The sequence below is a fragment of the Nilaparvata lugens genome, chromosome 3 (genome assembly GCF_014356525.2).
Source record: "Nilaparvata lugens isolate BPH chromosome 3, ASM1435652v1, whole genome shotgun sequence".
NCBI lineage: Eukaryota > Metazoa > Arthropoda > Insecta > Hemiptera > Delphacidae > Nilaparvata > Nilaparvata lugens.
In genome coordinates, this window is record NC_052506.1 from 87773372 (window position 1) to 87786713 (window position 13342).

General features: G+C 35.0%; 1 protein-coding gene across 6 annotated transcripts in view; it reads right to left on the bottom strand.

Moving 5' to 3' along the window:
• The window catches only part of LOC111055220 (zinc finger protein jing homolog), a 124744-nt gene extending 112307 nt beyond the window's left edge, over positions 1-12437 (bottom strand). For 5 of the 6 annotated variants that reach the window (XM_039424948.1, XM_039424947.1, XM_039424946.1 and 2 more), the window contains exon 1: positions 12048-12437. In XM_039424948.1, the coding sequence (XP_039280882.1) occupies positions 12048-12403 (356 nt within the window). In that variant the 5' untranslated portion in view covers positions 12404-12437. The remainder of the gene's footprint in view (positions 1-12047) is intronic. The other variant, XM_039424949.1, reaches the window with a different exon arrangement.
• Positions 12438-13342: the final 905 nt, after the last annotated feature.

Consider the following 13342-nt stretch of genomic DNA (forward strand, 5'->3'; position numbering starts at 1 on the left):
TGAATAATGAACACAAATAATGAAAAGTTTTTTATCAGCTGTTTTTTGATCACCTTTCTTAGTTCCATGTTAGCGGCTGGAAAGGGCACTCTTTCCGGCCTAGGCCGGAAAGAAACCTGTTCTGACGTCAGACGAGAGTCGTCTGCAAACAATGTCTTTCAGATCTACGTAGGGACTGGAAAACAGCTGCTTTCTGTGCAGTGTGGCGAAAAATACTGTACTAAAACTCAAAGTGATGAAGCCAAGTCAACTACATGTAAAAGTAACATTTTATTTCCATCCATAAAATCGGGTTTGAATGTATGTATCAAGTTCCACCGATGGTAAAATTCGTATCGAATGGCAAAGTGTAGGGGAGGAGGATAGTAAAGAAGGATGTGGCTAGATGAAGAAGCCCTATTGGGATAGAGTTTCTTACAATGCAAGAAACGACTAGGAGTAGAAATGATAACCATGAGAAGTTTTATGTGCTCGTTTGTGAAACCATTAATTGATTATCGTGGACTTTGATTTAGCACCCCGACGTTGAATCACAAAACTCAACATGAAACTAGTTCTACGAAGCCGGTCTAGTCTGATATCGGCAGCTGCTGTTTTCTAGTTGGACAACGGTGAACACAAGTTTCGTCTAGGTCTAGCGAAGAAAAGCTACAAAGTATTTGCAGAACCTAGAACTAGCCTTCTGATTATAATATTTGAATGTATAGCTTCAACTCATTATTATGATAAGGGAGCATATTTGGGGGTTTATCTGCTGTTTACAGGGTAAAATTGTGGATAAATAAACACTTTGTCATCACATTATAAGAAACTCAACAATGCAAACTCAATCAAATAATTAAAATAATGATATTCATATACTGTAGTTGAGAATAGGCAGGAAGGCAACCTGACAAATAAATTAGATTTGAATGAAACGTTATTTACTAACAAAACCAATTTCATTTGAGTGGGCAACTTCCATCTCTGGATTGAATCAATCCAAATAAACTTACAATGGCTACTAACAGTTTGCAGAGCAAACTCAACAAAGCAAATGATAACAAAAGTAAATTTCACAAATTGGTTTGATGTGATAAATGCTATGTTGATTTAGCAGGCTAAGAACGATGTACATGACAATATTTCCCTGGACAGTTTAGAAGCTTATGAAATGAGCAAATGAATTTTAGAGAACAAGATTTGTGTAGGTGTTATGATAGTTACAATTTGCGTAGTATCAACTCATAACAAAGCAAATGATAACCAAAGTAAATTTTGAACAATAGGTTTGATGTGATAACGTCTATGTTGATTCAGTCGGCAGCATAGAACGTCGTACGAGACAATATTTCCCTGGACAGTTTAGAAGAAGCTTATGAAGTAAGCAAATGCATTTTAGAGAACAATATTTGTGAAGGTGTTATGAGAGTTATAGTTTGCGTAGTATCAACTCATAACAAAGCAAATGATAACCAAAGTAAATTTTGAACAATAGGCTTGATGTGATAAAGTCTATGTTGATTTAGCAGGCTTAGAACGATGTGGGTGACAATATTTCCCTGGACTGGGATGTGTCCATGATGACAATATTTCCCTAGACTGGGATGTGTTCATGGTGACAATATTTCCCTGGACAGGGATATGTCTATGTTGATTTAGTCGGCTTAGAACGATGTGGGTGACAATATTTCCCTGGACAGTTTGGAAGCTAATGAAATAAGCAAATGAATTTTAAAGAACAATATTTGTGTAGGTGTTATGAGAGGAGAGAAAGAGAATTATTTTCCATGAGGTAAAAGGCATGCTATAACTAGATAGCCATTATAAACAAGTCGAACTAGTGACGTAGAATTGCATATTGCAGCAGAGTTGCATAAGCTTTATGCAGTTCAGGTCGATGCAGTTCGGTGATAGGCATGTAAAGTAGAACAATGATATAATAAGCGCGGCGGCTGGGGGATTGAATGAGCAAAATATATCGAATCAAAACGCCAAGAGCGCTACAATTTATTGTTGGACAATGAAATGGCACAATTGCCGTAATATCTGCAATGCCTTTTATTTCCAGGCGAATGACGTTTGCCAATCTTATAATATCATGAAGCGGCGTGAGAGAGCGAAAGAGAGAGCACTGAGATGAGAAGGCGGAACAGCCTTGGCGAGCGAATATTGCATCACAGTGATAGTTGTGAGAGGGGGGGACAGGATGGCATTGCATGGCTGCAACTGCATCGCTGCACCGGCCTTGCAGTGCACCGAGTGCAGCGCCAGTCCCTCTCACTTGATCTCGCCAGTGGCCTCAATAACCACATCCACGATGAGCTCTGACCTTTGCCTGCTTCAATAATATTCCTCTCTAATAATGTAACAATAATGAACGCTGGTGTGAGCCACGCGTACAGATGTCATGAGTTGGCACAAAAGCTAGAAAAACTCACGAGGTTACTGCAGCAACCTTCACAGACCTTGATGACGTAGCACTGTAGCCGAACAAAAACACGCCGATGCAATCGCAATTACATGATGAATGGGAATAACGGCCGTTACTTTTGTTGCAATAAAAGCCTCAAGGAGAAAACGACTATCACCTTGAAATATTGTAGGAAATGCAACAACAATGCAGCTGCCAGCTGTCATCGTTAACTGCAACTGCACACCTATTACTTGCCGCAATAAGGTTTTTTTCTGACGTGAAATAATTTGAAATGCATCAAACTTCCCACAATCATTAGAATGAAGAAATTACTAGCTAACCAGCTTAAAATGAACTTTACCTTGAAACGAATTGCATTCTGGGCAAATGCATTTTAGCAGAACATTTCCTCATCAGACTAAATGAGCATTGCATTTTGTATCACGAGGATTATATCAAGCACACATTAAAAAAATTGCAACAATTTCCAAGCGATGCAATTATTATTTGCATAATTTTAGCACAATAGTGTTCAAATTCAAATTTATGCTTTGATTAGTATCACAGAAGCTTGCATAAAAGATTGTTAAAGAATTTTACTGAAAGAATAGCAAACTGAATAAAAAAATACATTTTCCCATTAGTTTGGAAACCATTTCTAGGAACAGTATTTTGTATAGGAATGAATAAAATGAGTATCAAATTCCTTACTTCTACCACTCTTTTCATACTTCAGATTCAAAGCTGAAGCTTCTTCAATACAATTCTATTAGAAAGAAATTCAATCAAGGTAGATTTTTGGAAGTATTTCAAAGACCTTCATTAATGGAGACATTTCACATGGCTGAGCCCTTTTTCACAAACACTAAACGTGGCTCTATTATAGTATCCATAGGACAGCAGGTTTACTGACACTACAATATTTCTTTATGCTAAATTCAAAGTTTTGACTGAAATGTATTGTTATCCAATATTTTGATGGTCCTCAGAACAGAGCATTTCATACCTTATTTGGAAATAACTAATCGTAGAATAGAGGCTTCTTTTCATTATTTTGAAAAATATGGATTATTTATTTTTCAAAGTAAACCTGCGCTAACACCAAAGTTATTAACAAAATGTTGATAGCTTAATCCTTATAGATTCTATTAGATTGAACATAACTTGTCATACACATGATGAACATATATGTTTGTCAAGTTCCGTTCAATCTAATAGAATCTATAGAAGGATAAGTTATTAACATTTTGTTAATAACTTTGGTATAAACCGAGATTTCGGTTCCGTCAATCTAATAGAATCTATAGAAGGATTGAGTTATTAACATTTTGTTAATAACTTTGGTGTAAACCGAGCTAAAATAATCTGGGCAAATAATACAACTTATCAGTTATCAATCCTTCCAATGAATCTTGAAAAAGAAAAATCTTGATTCTTCGGTGAAACAAGACTAGGGAAGAATTATAAATATGGTGAGAAAGTTATTTAACTATAAAACATGAATTAGAGTAGCATTTGAGAACATAAATTTTCTATAAAACAATGTAGAAAATACTTCACAATCAAACCAAGCAAGGGTACCGTAGGCGCATCAATTTCAAACTTGCTCCTAAAACCTCAAAAACAATATGTCGGGCCGGTTTTCATAGCACAGTACAAAAACACTACCAGCAAGCCGACCCCTAAATAAAATCACGCATTGTGCTTGTCAGCTGGTGGAATGGAAAGAATTGACTGTTTATTTTATTTTATTGAAGGTGTCAAGTTCAACACTGGTTTCTGGTTATACTGATATTGAATGACTTTTTCAAGAGGAGACTATCAACCTCTGTTAGAACAATTTATTCATAAAGTCAAATCGAAAATATCTTTAGCCGAGATGTCATCAACTATAAAATCGTCAATAATGTTTAAAAATATATACAAACAAAACTAATTTAGTTACATTTAATATTAGATTTATTCGATCGATTACTCCACTAGATAGCAATAAATGAAAAACTGACACATTCTGGATTTTTTAGATTTCTCGCGAGGCAGGAAAAGAGCATTCATTCGAAACATTAATCAAGGGGGAAATATTAATAATTTCCATTCATTTATAGGTTGTAATATTCAAGATTGAATTAATTCAAATAATCTAAAAAATTAAGAAGAAGAATGATCTTGAATACGAGTAGTAGTATTATGAATAATTTATTCATAAAACAAAAAATCTCTTTCAACTGGGATCTACCAATTCCCACCGATTCCCACCAGAATTATTCAACAGATGACAAATTAATCAACAAATACAAACAACAACAAATCTTGTATTAAGGACAACAAAATAACTCCTATGATGTTTCCATTATCATTTAAATGTCAGTTTCGTTCTCAAGAGCAGCAAAATTTGGATTCGCTCCTGTATTTGGCAGGCCATTGAATGGAACACGCATAAATATTCAAGAAACCAGTTTCCAATCGCAACTGCGATATAATAAACACTGCCACATAATAGCCTCCTAATGACCTTTATCATGAGAGACTAGGGCTATCAGCCTTGGTTGCAGATGTACAATAAATTCAAGAACAAAATTATTTATTAGTAACAGAGTTATTGATACTGAGGTTATAAGCAAACGTATCATTTTGCCATTACTGTGAAAGAGGTTGTGACATTTTTTTATTTACTGTTACAGCAGAAATTCTGGAATTTTAGTAAAAAAAGGTAAGTTGAAGTTTCTATGAAACAGGTTTAACGTGATATATTCAGTATCAATTCATAATTTAATCACGGTCGAAGTGTTTTTTTTTGTTTTTTTTTGTTTTGGTAGAATACATTAAAGTGCCAATGTCCCATCCCAAAATAAAATAAAAATTATTTAAACATTAAAATATTGTATATAAATTACGTTCAGTTTAACCAGTCAATCATATTGAAATGACTTTCTAGCGCTCAATAAGTTACATTGACCTGTTATGTTTTCTCAAAAAATAAAAATTTATCAATTTAAAATGTCTAGAAAAAATCCTAAATAAACATAGAGCTTTCTGTCCTATCGTACCGTGACGTGCGTCCCGGAATGTGAGTGTGAGTGCTGTTATCAGGTCTGGCTGCAACTGTCTGCATCGTTGATGGAAAGATACATTTTCAAGATGTTCGATGTTTTTGAACGGGTAGTATTATAGTCCACTAAACAGCTGATTTACGATGAATAATTCTATAGTCTGATTTTTACTCTAATATTGGCGTATGAAGGAGGCTCCTTTTTCCTTTTATATTATCCTTGAAATGCAAAATTTCCAAAAACCTTGTATATACGTCGACGCGCAATTTAAAAAGGAACATACCTGTCAAATTTCATGAAAATCTATTAGCGCGTTTTGCCGTAAATGCTCAACATATAAACATTAAGAGAAATGCTAAAACGTCAACTTGAATCTTAGACCTCACTTCGCTCGGTCAATATATTATTTCTGCTGCTCCCCTGAAAAAGGGAGATGTCATATGTTTTATTATGTCGTCGTTGGCAACGGGTTGTTATGGTAGCCAGAGTAGGCACAAAACTGTTTGTGTTCTAATACAATGTATACTCAATATAAATAAATTACTTGCTAATTAAATTGATTCAGTTTGTCTTATTTTATAAAAGATTTAACATTGTACTGGTACATTGGTATGACTGTTATTAACCAATAAGGGCTTTGAGCCTGTTGTTCCTTTCCCAATCATTCATAGTTAAGAATGATATCGTATCTATGAATGTATGAATGAATAATATCATACATAATCATCACTGCTCTAAAAAACATTATTGTTGTAATCAAATAGTATTCAAGTGTTTTAATAGTATTTGTATATAATTAAATAATAGCATTCAAGTGTTTGAATAGTATTTTTATATAATCAAACAGTATTAAAAATACCTCCACATGAGACCAGTTAAACAATATCCTTCACATAGAAATTTCAAGTAGAAATTGAACAAGTTCTCGATAAAACCTACACTACAAGAGTGTTTGTGTTCCACAACAACCTACGTTCCATGCTAGAAGTTATTATAAATTAGGTCTCATTCTCCATCGACAGTGGCTAGTAGATTATATTGGAAACCAGCGACAGCTCAACAATCATTGATCATCGAAGACATAAGTGTGGATACCCGTGCCACAACAAGCAGAGACCACTCACGCGAGAGGTCATACCTGATACTGCATTCTGCTGCTGTTGTTCTTGCACCGTAGAGAGGAGGCTGACACAATAATAATTATCTACGGACGCTAGTTGCAAGCCAACAATGTGGTGGATGAAGCAGAAGGCATTACAAAACAACCAGCGACCTGATCAACAACTGATGGGAATAGGTAATTGCTTGCAGGAGCTCAGCTGGGTCGGGTGACCGCTCCTAGGTTGTAAGCTATCGCCTAGGTGCTGGGTTGCTGCTCTCAACCACATAGAACAGATCCAGCTCGATGTAACACCAACGTACTCTAGAAGGCACGTCTCAGCTACACGTGGCCTCATTTATTTATCAGCGTTGTTAGTATAGGAAACCATGTCCGATTTTTTACGACCATTTAGGGGTAGCTGGATTTTAATGTGTGAACCCCTATTTGCCACGTGTTTAAGGTCTTTGCTACCGACCTCTTGAAATGAGCAATAAAGATGGAGAGGTTTAGGAACTAATAACACATTTTGAATTGGCAATCATTGTGATAAAATGTGAAAGGAGACAATGAAGGAAAGAAAGAGAGAGGAAAAAACATTCCTGTTCAGTTAGAAGTAGGCAGAGAGTGAGTATAGAATGTAAATTTCAGAAAATGTAGAATAAATAGTATTGGCGATTAGAATTTAAGAGAGGAAAAATTTATGATGTTCAAACAATTCTTTCCAGTTGAATTATGTACTTTTTAATCTGTACACTAAGTAATTCAGTATTGTATTTTTTCCGTTACGGTTGCTCTTGCTTTTATAAATAAAAATAGAAATCTAAGTACCACGAATTGTTTCGGCTATATGATGCCATTATCAAGTCTTGATAATTACAATTTTCAAAAAAGTACTTACATTTATATTTTTATTTATATTGTAATTCAGTATTTATGTTATGTATTCAATACTCCCACATGCTGTCATCCTCGAGCTTGCATATGAGTAATGTTACTTGTATTATAATAAATAAAATGAAAATGTATAGAATGTAGCGTATGAATTTTAAACATTCTATACTTTCTGAAAGTAGGTGGTGAATATGACAAAAATTGTAATTCTATGATTTGATGAAGGTACATTTTTTGATTGGGAAGAAAATCCAGAATAAGAGACGCTTGTTCAGGAAGTTCTATTCCATGAAAATAGTAAAAGTATGTTGAACAATTTGAAGTATGACTATTCGAGAGAGAATACTTGGCAAAAAGTTGGTTGCCTCACCTATTTACGACGAAAAAAGGATAAAAAGTACGAATTCAGTAGTCAGAAGTTAATGTACGTAACAATTTATTATCGAAATGTATATAGGCCTAATAGATCCCTAATAACAGAAGAATACAGTATGGAAATTTAGAACAAAAATTTTTTGTCAGGGAATGACATTTACTATATTCACTACTAAGTGACAACACAGAAAATTTAAACAAAAGAACCAACCTCCTGTAGCCACACCTCTGTTTCAAGTACAGGTTTATCAGTTTTCTTCAAATTACACGTCTTCAAGACAGTAATTATGCTGTTGCGAAAATCACGTAAAGAAAAATGATAAGAGCGTATTACAATTTGGTTTCTCCATTTTTCCAAGGGGAAAAGAAAGGAAATCGCTAAAAAAGAATCAAATTAGAAGTGATAATGTGAACCAAAGAGTGCCAGGAAGGGCGTAGCCATGTCTAAATTTATATTCCATTCGTTTTTCAGTTGGAAAAGACGCAAATTTCAAAGTGATCATTCAACTTGTGTGTCTCTATTGAATCGACAGTTGAAAACCAGTACCGTACATTACAAAAAATCTTGTATCAAGAACGAAACTATAAAAAACAAAACTTTTTGAGAAATATATCATTTTAATCGAACGAATCATTTAACATAACAATCCTTCCGTTGTCTAGTCTTTATATTTTCGAGACACTTTGTTCTATAATGAAACACCAACATGAGTTTAATACAGGAGAGGTATTTCACAATTACGGAACTCGGTACAGGCAAAACTTGAGAGACGAGGTTCATCGAACAACTCTTTATTAGCGGGGAGTGAAAAGCGCTGGTATAAGATTGTTCAATGCTCTACCTGCATCTCAAGGAGATGAACGGTAAGGGTTTCAAAACAATAAAAAAATGAATTATTGAATGTCTCCGCATATTCAATTGCGGTATTTATGGTTCATTGCGAGCAAGTAAGACTGATTAGATAAATCTAAGACTAAAACTGAAATCGTTTAGAGTGATTGACGAATCTACATACCCCTTTGAAAGGTGGTCAATAGATGATTTAATAATAATAATAATAATAATAATAATGTGTACATCTACAAATTGGAAAATGTGAAGAGAAGTTATGAATAAACAGGGAACCTATGATATGAATATAACGAAAAATCAAAGTAGGTAGGCTACATTCTTGTCAAATTGAAATGAGCATTGAAGCTTAGTAAAGAACGTTGAAATTCGAGAGATGTGACAACTTAAAACATAAAATTATTGTACTAGAAGCATAAAGGAATCATTAATAACAAGATGATTGAAATAATTTTCAAAGTCTCAGGGATAAACTCAACTTTCCCTACACGAAATTGTCCCTCACATGTGATCTCCCTGTTTTGAATTTCCATATTTTGCCACTTAATTAGCTTGTGAAGCAAGTATAATAATTCCTGAAAAGGATAAAAGGGGTCGGCGTGAATTTCAAAAACGTCACGCGCGAAAAATCTGCTCTTCTGTTTGGGGTTGTAGAGAGTGGAGTCTACCCTCCCTCCGGCAAAACAGAACTCTGTTCCTCCCTTAGCTCAAACTCAATCTCTCTCATTCTGGAAGGTTTTCTCTGTCACTCTTCATCTATTTCCCTCTCACCCTCTCTTTAATCTCTTGCAGTAATGACAAATTTCTGGCGAAGCCTGCCGTAATTGAACGGAATTCAGTTTTTTAAGGGACCAGGATTGTGGCAACTAATTACTCTCTCAGATTGCTAAATAGTAAGCTTTTCAAAAATTAAAATCAGAATAATCTTGAACGCAATTTTTCACGTTAATGGGAAGAGTTCTACAAATTCTTATTAATACGAAATAGAAATACATTATTAGTACAAAATTCATAATTACTTCACCTAAATTCTCATATCCAAGCAATGGTTACGAGACACACCCATCATGGTATTTTCTTGTGTTTTTCAAACACACAGAAAGGTAATCAGGAGTTTAAAAAGAATGATAATCATATTACGAAAAATAACTATCACATCACACTCTATGTCCACAAGCTACAATAATAATGTAACTTGATTATTCTGTAATAACATAACAAGTATTGAATTCTGTATACGGTAGGGTACACATGAAATTTTACAATAGATAAAAGACATGAGATAGAATCATCTATTGTAAATATTATGATGATAAATATTAATCATCAGAGTGAAACAAGGATTCAGTGTCTAGGAAACAAGGATTCAAAATCTATTCACATGCACCAAGCATTGGTTTTGAATACACGCCAATTCAAGAATGTCATGTTGATGAAACATTCATGAAAAAAAAGAAATCACGTGATTAGATATCGCTCAAGGTAGCGAATGATGTTTGACAAATAATGTAGCATATTTATACAGCCTACCATTTAATAATCATGTTAAAGTATCTTTACAAATCATGATTAAATTGAAAAAACTGAAATGGTCGACGTCACGTTGAGTAAGATCATACTGGATTAAAGTATACGTAAAAGTGCACTTGGGTATAACTTATCACGTGCACTTGCACATACCCTTAGGTATGCAGACCCAAATCTATGTTTGAAAACGCAAAGCTCACTCAATCTACAGGAGGTCCCTACTGATCAAAATGATCTGTAATCATATAAAAAAGCGTAGGTATTACTTTAAAGATGCTCATGGATAACATTTAGTTCAATTGTTATGTAAAATGTGTCAGTATATGAAAAAGTATAAATATATCATTGACACGTTATTAAAAGTATGTGTACAAGTATTAATAACTAGCCGTCAGGCTCGCTTCGCTCGCCATATCCGTCTAGCCAGGGGGCTCCGCCCCCTGGACCCCCGACTGGATCGTCAAAGAATGAGATCAGCAGGCTCGCTTCGCTCGCCTGCATTTTTCATTTGAGCATTTTTATCATAATATGTTAGGACAATCCAGTCGGGGGTCCAGACTAAACGTCTGGCTAAACTGATATGGCGAACGAAGCGAGCCTGACGGCTAGAAATATATTATTCCCAGGATTGAAGTAGCAGTGCCCAATCAATTTTTCCGCGATAAATACATTTAAATCTTCAACTTGGTGCCAACCTAACAAAGTCAACTCAACTTAATGCCAATCTGACAAAATTATTAATTTAGTTGCCAGTTAACAACTTTTTCGAAGAGGTACTCTATCTAGATTATAGTTCTATAGTAACATATGATATGGAAATTTCAATTATAATTAAGAGATTGGGAGAAGAAGAATATACATGCTAAAAGACGAACTTTAAACCCTTAAAAACAACCCTTAGAGTTGAAATATTGCCAAAAGATTTCTTAGTGCGCCTCTAAAGGGCCCAACTGAACATACCTACCAAGTTTGAACGTTTTTGGTCCGGTAGATTTTAAGTTATGCGAGTGAGTGAGTGAGTGAGTCAGTCAGTCAGTGAGTGAGTGCCATTTCGCTTTTATATATATAGATAATATAATATAGGCCTACACGTAATAAATGGGCCTATGTATATTTTATAACAATCATGTCCAAAGTTTATGTTCAGTAAATGTATTCCAGTGCAATCCAAACCCTTTAAACCATCTTCAAATTTAGATTTTGTATCTAGCATCGTGCTGCTTCACAAAACTATAGCCTACAATAAACAATAAGTATACCGTACCAAAGTCCTTTAATGAACATAGAAGGTAAAAGAGTATACTTGTTTGGAAGAGGCTAGAATTTTTGAAACTTGTGTTGCGATCATTTAAAATTGAAATAAACAACGATAAATCGAAGTGTACCGTACAGCCGATTGACCCTACAGCTAGATCAACTTCACAGAAGGTACGGTACGCGGTACCAAATAAAAGTATATTTATACAAGATGGACTACTTTAGTTGATCAATTAAAATCACAAGAACAAAAATATTCGTCAACAGTATAAATAAAAATGAAGAGTTCAAGCTCTTAAAGTAGACAAGCCAGGTAGAAAACGGGTGAAATGTTTGTGTTGTATACACTGTGGGTGTTTGGTCACGGGCGGGGCCACGCGGGGTTAAGGTCCCCAAGTGGCAATGACCATGAAACTTTTTATTGTTTACTTAGTTTTAAAGTAATTAAAGTTAAGTAAATATGAAAAAACATCATGCTGTTTATATGAAATAGATGAAAGAGTGAGAAAGTGAACACAACAGCCTTAAAACCCAAAATGGAGGGTTCTTTGTGTAAAATGTATATATGAAAGAAATTCAATTTTTTGACAGAAACTGTACCTGTCTGAACTTTCTGAGCTGTCATAACGATCCGCACATCTCTTCTTTCTGCAGTTGTCTTCACCTTCCGAGCAAATTTCCTTGAAATCGCCAGAAAACTCCACATGTTCGGAACCCATTACACGACAAATCTCATTCAACAACCCACTAGATTCCACATCAAACTCTTCCGCGCCATTCGACACAATATCCGAACACAGGTCACCACTAACATAAAACGATTTACTCAAACTTCCCGATCTGTCTTCGTCGGCAACGCACTCGGAATCCGATGATGAGCCCCCCTTTCCATTCATCAGCAGCGTAGGTTCATCCTCGCGTACATCCAACTCTGCTGCACAGTGACCGTCTGCCATCTTGAAGCCCGAAGCGTGACGTCACAACACCGAGTTGCCGTGGTGGGGGACGCTACGTCACCGCCTCATGTTTTCATCCCTACCACTTTTCTGCCATTGGATCCTCGACAATTACATAATTCACTAGGTTAATGACTTGTCTCTATACTTATTAAATATTGATACCTGACCCAATGACCTTCTATATTCTAATACTTTTTATTTTTTTCTAAACAATCATTCAAACACCAAATTATCAACAACAATGTGATCCTTGAAATAGGAAGCGGTCAAAAATCATTACGATAGTGAACTGTGAACTGTCTTCGTAGACTACGGTACGGTACCCAACTAAAATAAAAATTCTCTGAGAGGAATGTGCCTGAAAGATAATGCATTATTATATGGTGACTTTCTCTATCAGCTCTTTATTAATCAATAATACACCAGAAAAAGATACCTACACGATCTGCAACTGTATAAACAAGACTTCTAAAATACTAGACAGATTTGGGAAGTCTAGCTCAACTCAAAGCAATCCCTGACTTCAGTTTGAAATATATTTCAAACTAGATAGAAATAATGGTAATTAATATGAATAAAATAATTTAAAGTTAAATTGTCAGATGTTAAGGCATCCTTGGTTTTAAAAAAGCTTGTGTAGTCTATGGTATTTTAGTTTTTTCAACCCGTGCTCTGAAATCGATAAGTTGCGGGTTTTTTTATAAAAACACCGGTCTTTTTGAGCTACTAGGAGTAGAAAAGTCGATTGCAAAAACGCAGAAGATAGTTTTTCAAATCATTCTTGAATCATGAGCGTCATGAAGAGGGGTTTACATTGTTTTTATGTTTCGAAATAAGAAAAATAACATTGAAAAACATCTTTGCATTTGCCTGCTACCTGGTGAGTAATATCACAACTGATATTGGGAATTCACTGAGAGTCTCACGCTATCTAGC